This window comes from Daldinia vernicosa, assembly GCF_022497035.1.
Source record: "Daldinia vernicosa strain CBS 139.73 unplaced genomic scaffold F5Y00scaffold_3, whole genome shotgun sequence".
Taxonomy (NCBI): Eukaryota; Fungi; Ascomycota; class Sordariomycetes; order Xylariales; family Hypoxylaceae; genus Daldinia; species Daldinia vernicosa.
Window position 1 is genome coordinate 403736 of NW_025953919.1, and position 13297 is coordinate 417032.

Genomic DNA, 13297 nt, shown 5'->3' on the forward strand with positions numbered 1-13297 from the left:
GGACGTGTGATAGATAGCCTGCCATAACGTATAGTTGCAATCGGTATTTCGGTATCCGATCATATTCCTTGCTATACTTAAGAGCGAGCCTCCGTTCCTAAGTATAGCGGGAGACTTGTCTAAATCTGGTATAATCGTTCCCGCTACGGAGGCCGAATCCGTGCTCGCGAGTAACGGTGCCGTGCATCATATGTTTCCTCCTGTGGGACTTTAAGCCCGTAGGATTGGCTTAAGCCTCCTATACCTATCTTGCTTCCCAGAATACTCTCATACATGTAGTCCCGCCTTAATAATGATTCGTCATGTTTAGATAACGTAGAAATCCACTCGGCTATAGTTTCTTATACCATGGGGAATAGTAAACCCACATCACATTGTCATTAATTTCTCACGCTTTCATACTGGACATATATCCTCAAGTGCCAGGGAGACACGGTATATTGTACGTTTAAATTTGATTAGCTAAAACCTTTTCACTATTCCTGACATGGTATATCTTGAGTCTTTTCATAGTCTTGATTTGTAAATACTAGTATTTAGGGTGTGTACTTGTGTTTCTGGCTTCTAAGGACACATGCCGTCGGATTCACTTTTTAAGTAGCGATATACCTATGTGTTCCGGAATTGTTCACCGTTATCTTGTCATGGAGTCTGTATTATTCTCCATTGGCCGCTAGGTATGTATTTGAAATTAGCCATGGGTACCTTGCATTAGGAACGACGTACATCATGGCTTGCATCACATTTGAGTACAATATCAATAATTCTCAACTATCCAGTTAATAAATCAGTTCCTAGGTAGCTAAGGTTCTTTGACTTATTTGAAGAAATGGTAGAGCTATGTAGCTTTACATATCATCGTCTACTATATAATACTAAATATTTGAGTAGTCTGTACTTTATAGCTGGACTAGATCTTGTATATTAATAGTACCTACCTGTCAGCGGATATGTTTTCACTTTTGAAGTTGCCAGCCGTCACTGGCCTACTTGGCTTAATGACGGACAACTCTGGTACCTTGGGCTTCTCTACCTCCCTAACCACCTACCTGGGATGTTAGTTGTGAAGTGGGAGCTATGAGGTAGGTAATCTTAACTTGGGACAAGTTTTACATGAGAAGGGTCCTAACATGGTAGCTCGTAAACAGGTACCTAATACTGAAATTAGCAGGTAATTAGCAGGTAGTGCCCATCTACATCATTGGTTGCTACACTGCTGTAGGTACCGTTCACTTATATAATCTTAGTATCTAAGTTATGAATATGCACAGTTCCTCCCTTTTATGCATGGTACATCGGTACTATGCAAAGTGCTTACATGCACGTGGCACGTGCGTACCGCTGTTTTTTGCCGGCCCGCCCCGAATCAAGGACAAGGGGTCGCCTGCTCCTAAACAATCCATAATGTCCTCCCCTCCCACCCCCAATTTCCATCTTAATCTACACCGACTCCTCATGTCAGCTGCCTTGACTTGCATGAACGAACACCTGAGCGACCTATATTCGACAATAGGGTCGTCATGTCTAATTGAATAGACATCCATACATAATCCGCCAAATGCATTAGCCGACTGAATGCTCTATTCCTCAAGTTTCCTATTGACCGTTGGCAGTGATGCAAGACTTAATTCGAAAAGAATTCGGCCCAGTCTTCATTGCTCGCTAATATGTCCCATTTGACCTATTGACAAGGGGTTTCTGCAAGTCGGGGCATTGTAGTCTGAGCTTAGAGCCAAGATGGTTGACTGCGTATCATTCTCCGAGAGAGGTGATGCTCGGGCTATAACACCACTTGAGGTCTGATTCTGAAAATGCGAACGCTCTAATCTATCGTCTAGAATTTTATCGGGTTCATTCCAGAAGTTCAAGTCAAAGTTTGATACCCATGCTTTGATCTTCGAATCATTGCTGTCTCCATTTCTCTTGGGAACTTCTGTGTACTCGGTATCCAGCTCTTGTAGAGAGGAGGCGTTCGTCTGTGGAGCGTCAACGAACTGGACCCATGCTCCGATACCTCGCAACGCGCTTGGATCTCGTACGTACGACGCCATGATAATGAATAGTAGATATGAATTGGAGGAAATGAGAAATACTATAAGGATTGGAACTGGCTTCATTACAGCAGAGTTGCTTCCTTATATTTCGGCCATTTTCAATTTACATGCCATATCTTCGTAATGCTACAACAGCTTCCTTACCTCTGGTGTTTACCTGGGCTGGATAAGGTGGACAGTCGGTGACTGACGGTGAAGGAATCTGAAATAATTAACCAAATGACCAGTATAAACAGGCATATCGCACTTCATATCGTGTACTTCAAGACCGCTACATGTCTACGGGCGGACCGCCTCTACAAACGGGCTGCAGTGGGTACATAAATCGGATAATGGCAATGTTGGATTGGATGAAGACTCGCGACCCTACGATGTTGCCGACCGACGCTAACCCCTTAATGGAGCGGTCCGCCCTGTCAGCCCTGTCAGCCCTACGGTAGCCCTACCTACCCTAATGCCCTATGAGCCGACCGCTCTTCATCGTCTTCACGTCTCTAGGCCGTCTCTCCGGATAGCCATTGCCTATTCGAAACCGTGTAAAGTGTTTTGTTAATGCCATCGTTAATAGGCAATCTCTTAGATGGGCCCCATCGAAGTTATCTTAGAGCTTCAATTCACCAAATATGGCGAATAATCTTATACCTTTAGAAGGATTCCGTCTGGAGGACCTCCAAGATACGCCTTGGGCTCTCTTTGACATGGATCTTATAGAAGAGGATTCCGCTGAAATCGACATGCTAATCGGAGACCCGAATTCTCACCAGTTTGATATCCCTTCCGCTACAATCGACACTGTGTGTGAAAATACGCCGGGTTATGGTGGCACGGCTAACAGTGGTATTGAGCGGAGGCGGTCCGGTAGTGAAGAGGTATTGGGTAAGTTTAGACCCGATATGACCCATATACCCTACCTCGGGCTTAAGTTTTCAAGATATGAATAACCCAATCATTTTAAACGACTATGCATCCCTGGTGTTGTTTGCGAATAACCCATCGGCTCACCATCATGACATCGAGAACTGCGACTTGTCTAAGCAGAATACCATCCAAGCTCTTGCAGCTAAACTCGACCTTCAATATTCCTACGATGACTCTCTTCGGACAATTCGGCTCCAAAAGAAGAGCTTTGGAAAGGACCTTGATCAATATTCGCAACAGCTAAGGACGACTCGGGATTCCATAGCGCCATTCACAGATCAGGACTCTTTGCCTCCGCTGCCTCCGTCTCGTTGGATACCTGGGAACACCACAAGAAGACGACCTAAAAACTTTCCTGATACAAGCAGCTCATCCCCTTTCCTTCATACTGACGTAGCCATGGATATGGATATGGATATATCATCTAGCGATTTGAACTTAGGTCAGTAGCCAATAGATATACCTTTCGTAGGACATTATCCAATACTCATCGTTGAATAGGAAATACTAGTTCGCTGAGAGGTGTAAAAAATAACTCTTTGGAAACCCCACAATATCATGATCTTTCAGAAGACGAGCAAGACTTGAGCCGAATGGCTTCACGACCAGTACCCTCTTCATTGAGACATGGTTCCTGGATTGGATTGTCTCGTACATTAAAAGACGTCGGGGCTTGTTGGAGATGCAAGTTTCTTCGTAAGAAGGTATGTCAATCGTTACAACTTCATGATCAATATAAGTGCTAATTTATGCTAAGTGCGATCCCGATCAACCGTGTAAAGCGTGCCCTAGGTCCGGAACAAATAACTCACGATGGCAAGCTATAGGTTGCAAACGCGGTACCCTGCTGGATCATATGCCACGCATCTCTTTATGTCCCAAGTCCAATGCCCATGGCGTGGTCGATACGAATTCTATCTTTAATCAAACAACAGGAGGACCGGATATTCTGGAAGACATGGGCGTTGGTTCATGTCTTCAAGACGCTTCCGATCGACTCGACAATGTTTTCGTCTCCAAGGGCGACACGTACATAAAAGTTGTGCTTGAGATTTTATGTTCGCCTATGGCTATCACGGCGAACACATCTCTATCACTTAGGCACGATGTCGAAGCAAACGCTATTCATATAGCTTGGGGCCTCATTGATATCACTTCAGCGAAAGAAATCCTGCTTGTCAAATCCGTGGAACACATCCTCGACGTCATCAAAGCTGCTATTACCTATGAAACGGAGTATGGTCAAGTAGGTTGAGAGTTTACGTACCCATTCTATCATTTACATTCTTCGTTAACACTCACTTACAACTTTAGTCACAAGCCGTTCCACTAGCTATTAAGTGTCTTAGGAATTGTATCGATATATTACGGCTTCAGGATGGCGGCTATTTGACGTATGAGCTGCACGATGATTGTGTGTCCGGTGTATGCTGTGTTCGACCATTTCAGGAACTGAGTTCCAATATAAAAGCTTTTACAGACGAGCTCTCGAAAGTCATATTCAGAAAAGAGAACCGACTTCATGAAAAAAGATGGTGGCTATCGGCTTTCTATAGCCTCTGGATCCAATCCTACGTCCGCCGAACCATTAGATTTCTGGAGAGCCAACCGGAATTTCAATTCACGTCGGAGACGAAACAAACCTACTCAACTTACCTTCTGCTTGCGGTAGAACTCTTCGACGCAACATCGGCTTCATTTGACCCTCTAATATTGACTTGGTCGCTCGAGGAAGAGCCTCAAAATATGGACGTAAGACTCATCAAGTACTATCGGCTTGCACAGAAAGCTCTTCTCGGTGAAGCATGGGCATACGATACCGTCAGTTCCGTCGAATATTTAAGGCGTCTTTACTATGATGGAGAAGTACTGTCAACCACACAGTCCAGGGGAGAGACACTATTATCTCCTTCATCGTATTTAGGGACTGATGACGCCGAATGCCATAGATCGTTTAATGCGAGACCTCCAAACTTTCAGCCTCACAAATTAACACAGCCTCAAGGTCGATTTTCAGTCCCACTAAGAACCCGATCCAGTGCGAAGCGTCGGGCTGGATCCCCCTTACAAGATGTGAATTTTATCCGGCGAAATGGAAGTTCTTCTAGCATGTTAGACAGCAGAGACGCACGGAGTCGAGCTTTTTCGATAGCCAGTCCAGGCTCTCCAATGTCTTCGGCTTATTCATTTGCTTATGGTACCAGTAGTTCGACCAGATGGAATGGAAGTGGGGATAGCTTGGCTGAGATGGCGAAACTCTATGGAACAAGCCCACCTAACCCTCGTGATCATCCCGACTATTTGAGTCCATCGACGGGTCATAAGCCTTCATTGCACCACAAGAGCAGCAATGAGAGCTTCCTTGAACTCCCAAGGACATTAAATAAACGACGTCCGATAAACATTCCCGCTTCTCCCAAAGATAGCCTTCCGGGTTTCTTCCTCTGCGAGTGTTGCCCAAAGAAGCCGAAGAAGTTCGAAAATATGGAAGAATTAAGGTAAGAGGTGTAATTCTAGCCAAAGCCTATCTGAATCTAGACTGTTAATTAAAAGCTCTCGAGACGTGCTGACTATCCAATAGTGCTCATGAAGCAGAGAAACGGTATCAGTGCGGTTTCTGTGGCGCTCGCTTTAAGTCAAAGAACGAAGCTGAGAGGCACGAGAACAGCCTCCACGTTCGACGACACGCTTGGGCTTGTTCGAACATGTTAAACGTTGGCTATATGAATGTCTTCCAGGAGAGCATTAACAAGTTCGGCATATCTGATACGTGCGGGTATTGCGGAGAAGACTTCCCTCGGAACGGGGAGGGCGTGCCAATGTATGCTAATGAGCAAGACTGGGAGGACCGTCTCAATCATGTGAAAGAGGTTCACAAGTTTGGAGAATGCAACTCAGCGAAGCAATTTTATCGGGCGGATCACTTCCGCCAGCATCTGAAACATTCACATGCTGCTGCTTTGGGTCGGTGGATAAGTGCAGTCGAGAGTAGGTGTATGGTTGATCTCCCCGAACCGTGAGGTTCAATGGGGGTGGGCACCGATTGGCTCTGGACATATTTTGAAAGTGTACTCTACTAGTTGGTAGGTATGGGGTCATGAACTCGAAAAGCATCTTGTTTTTTATATTAAGCAATGCCACTCTAAATACGATAACGCCGAATGTTACGTTTCTGGCATCATCGTCGCCTCTATTCTGACCTTTTCGATGGGGTAAAATTGAGAGAAGGGTCTCGTGTGGCATGTGGTATCGAACGATTCCAGCGTCATACGGCTACATTTTATTGTGCATAAAGGGTTACTCCAGGGACATTGCAGATGCGGGTAGACTCAACCCTGATTTTAAACCTGTGGGTGCATGAGTATATAGCATGAGTATATATTCACAGCTGAGTCAATATAACATAATAATATCCTCAATAGTGAAGTCCACAACCCATGAAGCCAGGTACCTAGGTACCTAACCTAGGTATTTATTACTCTGACCCGGGATAGCATTGATCAGCGTAAATAAATACTCTCATAGACGTCCATAACGTAAAATTAAGGGAAAACGGCCCCGTCCCATTTGACCTGTAAACCCAGCATCGGCCGATGGTAAGCGGTCCTTTCGTAGATGGTCTTGTTCAACAAAACAAAAGAGCAATATTGGAAATTATTTATCAAATCCCGTTAATTTGCACCTTATCCGGAGGTCTGTAAGTAGTAATCTTGCCAAAAGTGTCACTCTTGCCCCAGATGCCAGCTTTCAGTCCAGCCAGCTGGACGATCTGAGAATGGTCAACGAAGAGGTTGACGTCAACGCCAAATTCCCGAATGTACCTACACGGAACGTAGAGTCAGTCAGCTTCCAAAACCACACGTACGTATACTGGAAGGTCTCAAATAAATAGTAAAAGCTCACCAGTTGAAAACCTCCGGATCAGCCGCCTCGAACATGACTTTCTCTAGCGGTAACTCTCGTAGAATAGCCTGGATGACGTCCGTGCGCCAACTCTGCACATTCTCCGTGATGCCCTCGCTCTCAATCATACAGCGCTTGACACCAGCTTCCTTCACGAACCGCTTCGCCATATTAATCACTTTACTCGGGTCGCTCGTGCCGATACTCTGCAGTTCCGCAGCGGGGGTATCGCCGCCGGCGCCGAACTGGATGCCCAGCTCGGGCTTGGGTTCCATGCCCGCCTTCTGCACGCGCTCCGCCAGCCGCAGCCAGTCGTCGGGCGGCAGCGACAGGAACCCCGTGCTCAGCTCGACCTCGTCGAACCCCAGGTCCTTGCACTTGGCCAGGTACATATCGACGGCGCTTGGTACGTCGCCGCCGCTCGACGCCAGGACGTGCTCGATCCATCCGCCCGTGCTCACGTACACCCCGTGCGCGTGCGCCAGGTCGAGGAGCTGCCGCAACGGGCGTTCCGCGAACAGGGCGAAAGAGCCGCCGGCGAACTTGAGCCCGTCGACGTGCGTGCCCATCGTCTCCAGCACGTCGGAGAGGTATCGCTGGCCCATGACGGTGTAGTACGGTCCCCGGATTTCGGTCACGGAGCGGGTACGCGGCTTCGGCGACGGCGAGTTGTGCCGCACGAACCCGAACCCGGAGTCTCGATCCTCAAGGAGAATCTTGGGTTGCGGCGGTGGCGACGACGCGATTGCTGCTGTTGCTGTGAAGGGGCGGGATGGGATGTTATTAGTGGTGGTGATGGGCATAGGCCTAGGTAGACTTGCGCTGGTGGATTTGCCCGTGCGGACACAGCGTAGACCTGCGGCCGTGAGGGAGCGTAGTGGAGTTGCCATTTTAGGAAATTATGTTTTTACTTTAGTGGTTGGTTGTTGTTCTCGTTCTCTCTAATAGTTCGACTTCGACTTCGACTTCAGTCAGAGATTACAAAATTTGGTTTAAAGGTGCTCAATAGCTATATTTCATATGGTCTATTTGATTTATCATATATCATATTTGAATTGGCAAGTTTACTTGCGGGTTTTGCTGTTGTCCTGTTTGTAGAACTGAGATAGCGTCACGATAATGCTATGGTTAACGTCATATGATGTCAAAGAGTCGATATTTTACATAGTATCTAGGTAGTTTTACTAGGATGGGAATGATCAACACAGGAACAACAACTCCCCTCCCTCGGTATATCGAGGGAAATCTTCCTTTACATGTTGGTACATATTAGATTTCTTGTTCGCTCTTCTTGATCTTGTGTTTTCAAGTGCGAGAGAGACACGGTACATTATCCACTTACATCTGATTGGTTGAGACCTGACCTTTGTACTATTCCTCAGGTACGTATCGTGGCATGTTTTGAGTCTTTTAACAGGTCCCTTTTTAAAGCCTCAAGTTGTCAATATGTAAGATTATCTCAACATATCTCAAAACACCTATAATCATTCCAAAATGGCGAAGACAACTACTTCTGCTGTCGTGTTTGATAGCGGAATAAGCGCGATATTCAACAGCCCCACAAGACGCAGTTCAGACCTACATAAGAACTATGCCGCTATGGCACCTTTATAGCCCTAACAGAACCCCAGAACTCCTAATGCTGACCTGCCAAGCAAGCAAGCATTAGGTAGATTAGAACGAGATATCGTACGGAATAAGGACTAGGACATATGCCGTAGTGCTAAAAGTAGAAGGGTGCATAAGATTCTATTGGAAATGATCCCGACCAAAAAGAACAAATGTGAAGGCATAAGTTGGGAATCTGCTTCTAATATTATTCTAGAATACTTCAAACAGGCATCAAATATACATAGCTTTAGGTAGTTTGCGTCTCACCATTTTGTCCTGAGTTTGGCCAAGAACTCATTTCGTGCCCAGCATTTATGGGGTGTAGTTACCTAGGTACACTGGTTACCAAATTGAAGCAGTTTAGTAATAACATTGGGCGCGTTTACGACGTCGTGTTAGTATCGGCTCGCCGTCTATGAAAGGAACAATATGGACGCATTATGATTTTTGATTTTGTGGCGCAAGAAGCTGGCGTGGCCATGACAGCTGCCAGCCGATTTTCGCATTCCCCTTGGCCATGCACACCTGGAACCATTCCAGGGACCAGGTAGAATAACCGTAGATTCCCCGCCGCTTGGACAAGGAGTAAATCAAAAGGACCCTGCATTATGGATCCTTGAGATCATTATCTGATTTCAGGTCTATGTAGTTGATTAACACGTACCCCTAGCAAGTCACTGATGACTGAGAGTATTGACACATTGTAGAGACTTGGGATGAATCCTGAACATGCCAGGCAAACACATCAATTCAGATACCGCTAGATCTCTCGTACTGGGAAATTGGTGGTTACATTGTTCATTAGCGAGTTCGATGAGTCAAGTCAGGTCAAATAACCGTATAGACTTGACCTACCACAAGTCAAGTCAGGTATATTGGCTTACAGGGCTTACCTGGTTATATCTTCGGACTGATTTGAATGCCCTTATAAAGCCACAGCCTTAGCCACGTTAGCCACAATGGATACACCAATTACATACCTACCTTTGTCAAAAATATATACGTACATCTTTAATATACGTACCTGCTATACAAATAAAAAAATATTTACGATTTGCCCAAGCCAAGTTAAGTCGAGTCTAAGTTAGGTCAAGCTATTAGTTGACTCGTCGAACTCGCTGTTGTTCATTATTGGCTTTACTACATGTTGGACTGATGCTGAAGATGGGGGTTCCTTTACCTCCACTCATGTTACACAATATATCACATTACCACTTGATTATAATTCACTAACCTCAACTCCACGTTGCTAAGAGTCTAATAGATGAGATGGATACTGAACTGACTGTTAAATATTAAAGATTCACGCGAAAAGTGAGTTGTAACTGAGTAATAAGCAAGTGCAATCTTGTATTCAATAGTATCTAGTTACCTCCTATTCACCCTTGTTGCCTTAGAGCATCCTAAAGCTCAAGAATCATGTACGATGTAAGTGATACGTGAGCCATTCTCGCGCGTATAAAAGCTTTTAAGGCATAACTCCTTTCCATAGATCTATTACACCCAACGACACTTAACTCTTCCTTCATAGCAATACGGGAAAAGAGCGAGGAACAAAGTATTATTTATACCTTGACGTAACTTTCCAACATGAAGAAACCGATATTTCCCACATTCACCATCAAAGATAAAGATGGCGCAAAAGAATACCTAAAACAAATACTCCTACTTGTCGACTACGTCCGTGATCTTGATCTTCGGCTAATTGTGCCTGTCGATGCGGAAAAGGAAAATACGCTTAACGCAGCTGACCTCTGGATGCCGTTCGCAACAGACGAGCTTAACAATGCCAAGTCCCGGCTCGTCAATACTAACGACAATACATCGCGTGTTATCGATGATGCATTAAATCAACTGCATACCGTCGAACCGACAATCAAAAGTCTCCTTGATTATTTCGACAAGATGAACGGGAAAAGCTAAAGAGAAAGAGGAGCAAGGTGGGGGGCAAGGGAATTAGGATAAAGCGCCTCATAGCGATAGCTTTTGGTGTATTTGCCATCTATTGATGCGTTACACATGCAAATATCGTTTGCAAGTACCAGGGCACATGTTCTCCATCGATCAGCGGTCTCAACAAGTCAAATAATTATTTGACTTGACTTGACTTGGCTTGACTTGACTTAGCCAAATACCTAATTTTAGCATATTTGAATGAGTCAAGCTTTTATTTTTTTTATTTGACCAATTACCCAGATATATTTTATATGTCCAGGCCTACTTATATATATATTTACGTGGTATGATTGGTAGATTATAAATAAATACTCCTACCCTTATCCAATATTAAGATAAGTGGTTTGTTGTAGCTTGTTGTGGCTAGGTATGTGGATCTTATGGCTTATGTTCTTAGAAATAACGCCATCTTATGGCTTATGTTTTTTGAAAGAGGCGCTATCTGATTAATATTATTCCGGCTCCGAGACCCAAGCCAATCCGTAAATATTGTCAGTTAAATAAAAAAATTCATTTATTTGACTTGGCTTGGGGGCGGCCAAGCTTTTAGTAAAAACTTGCTTGACTTGACTTGTTGAGACCGCTGGCATCGATAGCCCTTGATGATATCAGCCGCCTTCTTGGCAACGGCATAAACCGAGGACAGGGTATTACCATGGGGGACAAGCGGGAAGACAGTACCTAGCATCAACGATGCAGATATTCTCTGGACCTTGTCCTCTGAGATATCTTATATGTTCGGTCTTTGGGTAATAGGAGTACCGTACGTTAAAGTAGCGTAGCTCCGAGTCTTTGTTTCCGGACCGACGGTCGCTGTATTGCTGTAACCCCCAATCGGATTACCCGAGGACGGACTCGACGATGCCTGGGAGGAAGAATTTAATAGGGCCCCAAGTGCCACGATACTCGGCATTAATCCAGTCGATTTAGAGATGGTCTAGCGTGGCTTGATCTGGCGGGGGTATAAGTGTAATATACGGCTTCTTATAAGAGGGGACTAAGCTAGCTACTGCCAGTCAGCTTCAGAGCCCATAAGAGATATCCGAAGGGTTAGGACGTTGACCCTAAGATCGATAGGAAGGCCCTTCTCGCCCTCGAGTACTAAGGCTTGAACGTTGAGGTTTTCGGACAACCGGTCGTCAATAACGAGGCCGGAAGTGCCGCTACCGATGATGATGTAGTCAGGAGAAAAGGGGGAAACTATTGTGATAAAGTTGTTTTGGAGGAGGAAGGGTTGCTAAGCCAATAAAAAAAGTACGCTTAAACCATTGCCATTTTAGTATTTCTTAATAATGTCTATTCAGCGTTTGAAGTAAAAATCCACCTCGAACCAACACGTGTGCACTAGGATTACCTGGTGTAATTTCGGACTTCACACATAGTAGCTACCTGATAGATAGATATTATCAATGGTGGAGTTAGGCCCACCCATATTACCTACGTGGAATCATGCTAAAAATAAGTATCGCGGCCAGCTAAAGCAGAATCGAAGCTGTGTTCTGATGTCTCCGTCTAGCTGCTGAGCTTCTTCTGAATCTGGGGTAGCAGGAAGTCCAGTACGAGGCTGCGAACACCACGAGCATTGTGAGCCACTCCTGGAACGATGTCGAGCTTTGACTCGATACCCTCGCGCTTCCACGAGTCCTGTAGATCCTGGATAGTCTTCAGTCTTCCTTGCTCGATAGTCTGCGGTCCATCTTCTCCGCCACCTGGTTGGCTCATGTATTCCTTCACCCAGACCCAGAAGTCCTCGCCGCCGTGATGTTCGGTGTCCTGGTCTCCAACTACAAGATGGATGGGGACCTTTTTGATAAGTTCTTTATTGACGGCCTTCCCGAAGACGCTCTCCGCATCCTTGATACCTGCTGGCCAGTTTTGGTCTTCGTCTAGGGACGTGGCACGGCCTGGAGCACCAATGCTTACGGCAGCCAACCTCTCGGGGTACAGGTACAAGAACCGGTGGGAGAACTGACCACCACCGCTAAATCCCATGAGAAAGATTTTATCGGTCTCGATGGCAGGCCACCTGGTTGCCACCTCATCTAGCATTGACAGTAGGGCGAGGTCGGGACGAACGGTTTTAGACTGGTATAGCTTGTAAGAGTCGATATCATTGGGTCCGTCTAAGCCGGTGGGGAACAACGGTAAGAGTACGGCGCACGGGGTAGATTCGGCGAGGGGGACTAGATCGTAAACGTTAAAAACGTCACGTCTAGTTCCGTGGACGGAAACTAACAGAGGAAGCTTATTGGGTCCCGGTTCAGCTCCGTCGGGGTGGCGTTGGTTGTAAGCCTCAGCGGGCACGTAAATCGTGTAAGATATGCGTGGATCTGAGGCAAGTGACTTATATGGAATATGACCAGTAAGAAGCGCATTCTTACGGAACTTTAGTGGTACGACCGAAGCATTCAATAGTTTGTCCATGTTGTATGTTGTGTGGGATATAAGTTTGTGCGTGTGTGTACGTATGTTACGTTGTAGATACCTCTTGGGTTATACGGCCGATAGAGCCAAGAGTTGTATCGGGAAATAGATTTGCATGCGGATGTAAGTAACCTATCCATTTCCCCCCATATTCCTTTCGGTTCTGGGCGCGCGGCTTATGTTTTGTACTCAGCCGGCATATTGACATGTGCTCCGTTCCGCTGAGATTCAATGGGTGAACAAGGTGGAGCGAATCTCGCTCGGATCTCTGTAGATCCTAGCCGCGGAGCCGGCGCTCAAAAGCGAATTTCGCTCCATGCGATATACCCCAGTCGACCAATAGCGGAACGTATAGGCTGAGTCTCAATCCTCAGCCGGGTTGGAGCGCTCTTGGCTTCCGGGTTGTACGACAGCTTTTTTCACTGCACAAT

General features: G+C 45.8%; 6 protein-coding genes across 6 annotated transcripts; 2 read left to right on the forward strand and 4 right to left on the reverse strand.

The window, feature by feature from the left end:
• Positions 1-1594: 1594 nt before the first annotated feature.
• Positions 1595-2552, reverse strand: F5Y00DRAFT_101252 (uncharacterized protein). Its single transcript, XM_048003783.1, has one exon. The coding sequence runs from the start codon at positions 2115-2117 to the stop codon at positions 1653-1655; it is 465 nt and encodes a 154-aa protein (XP_047869355.1). The 5' UTR covers positions 2118-2552; the 3' UTR covers positions 1595-1652.
• Positions 2224-6393, forward strand: F5Y00DRAFT_270603 (uncharacterized protein). Its single transcript, XM_048012640.1, has 6 exons — positions 2224-2930; positions 2986-3414; positions 3474-3676; positions 3730-4218; positions 4287-5470; positions 5554-6393. The coding sequence occupies exons 1-6, from the start codon at positions 2678-2680 to the stop codon at positions 5990-5992; spliced, it is 2997 nt and encodes a 998-aa protein (XP_047869356.1). The 5' UTR covers positions 2224-2677; the 3' UTR covers positions 5993-6393.
• Positions 6394-6633: 240 nt separating this feature from the next.
• On the reverse strand, positions 6634-7765 carry F5Y00DRAFT_270605 (putative sulfonate biosynthesis enzyme; the record flags this gene model as incomplete). Its single annotated transcript, XM_048012641.1, has 2 exons — positions 6634-6793; positions 6876-7765. The coding sequence occupies 2 exons, from the start codon at positions 7763-7765 to the stop codon at positions 6634-6636; spliced, it is 1050 nt and encodes a 349-aa protein (XP_047869357.1).
• A 2093-nt stretch (positions 7766-9858) lies between these two features.
• On the forward strand, positions 9859-10724 carry F5Y00DRAFT_101279 (uncharacterized protein). Its single transcript, XM_048003784.1, has one exon. The coding sequence runs from the start codon at positions 10077-10079 to the stop codon at positions 10407-10409; it is 333 nt and encodes a 110-aa protein (XP_047869358.1). The 5' UTR covers positions 9859-10076; the 3' UTR covers positions 10410-10724.
• A 245-nt stretch (positions 10725-10969) lies between these two features.
• F5Y00DRAFT_224666 (uncharacterized protein) lies at positions 10970-12079 on the reverse strand. Its single transcript, XM_048006043.1, has one exon. The coding sequence runs from the start codon at positions 11353-11355 to the stop codon at positions 11173-11175; it is 183 nt and encodes a 60-aa protein (XP_047869359.1). The 5' UTR covers positions 11356-12079; the 3' UTR covers positions 10970-11172.
• Positions 11726-13042, reverse strand: F5Y00DRAFT_270610 (alpha/beta-hydrolase). Its single transcript, XM_048012642.1, has one exon. The coding sequence runs from the start codon at positions 12864-12866 to the stop codon at positions 11955-11957; it is 912 nt and encodes a 303-aa protein (XP_047869360.1). The 5' UTR covers positions 12867-13042; the 3' UTR covers positions 11726-11954.
• Positions 13043-13297: the final 255 nt, after the last annotated feature.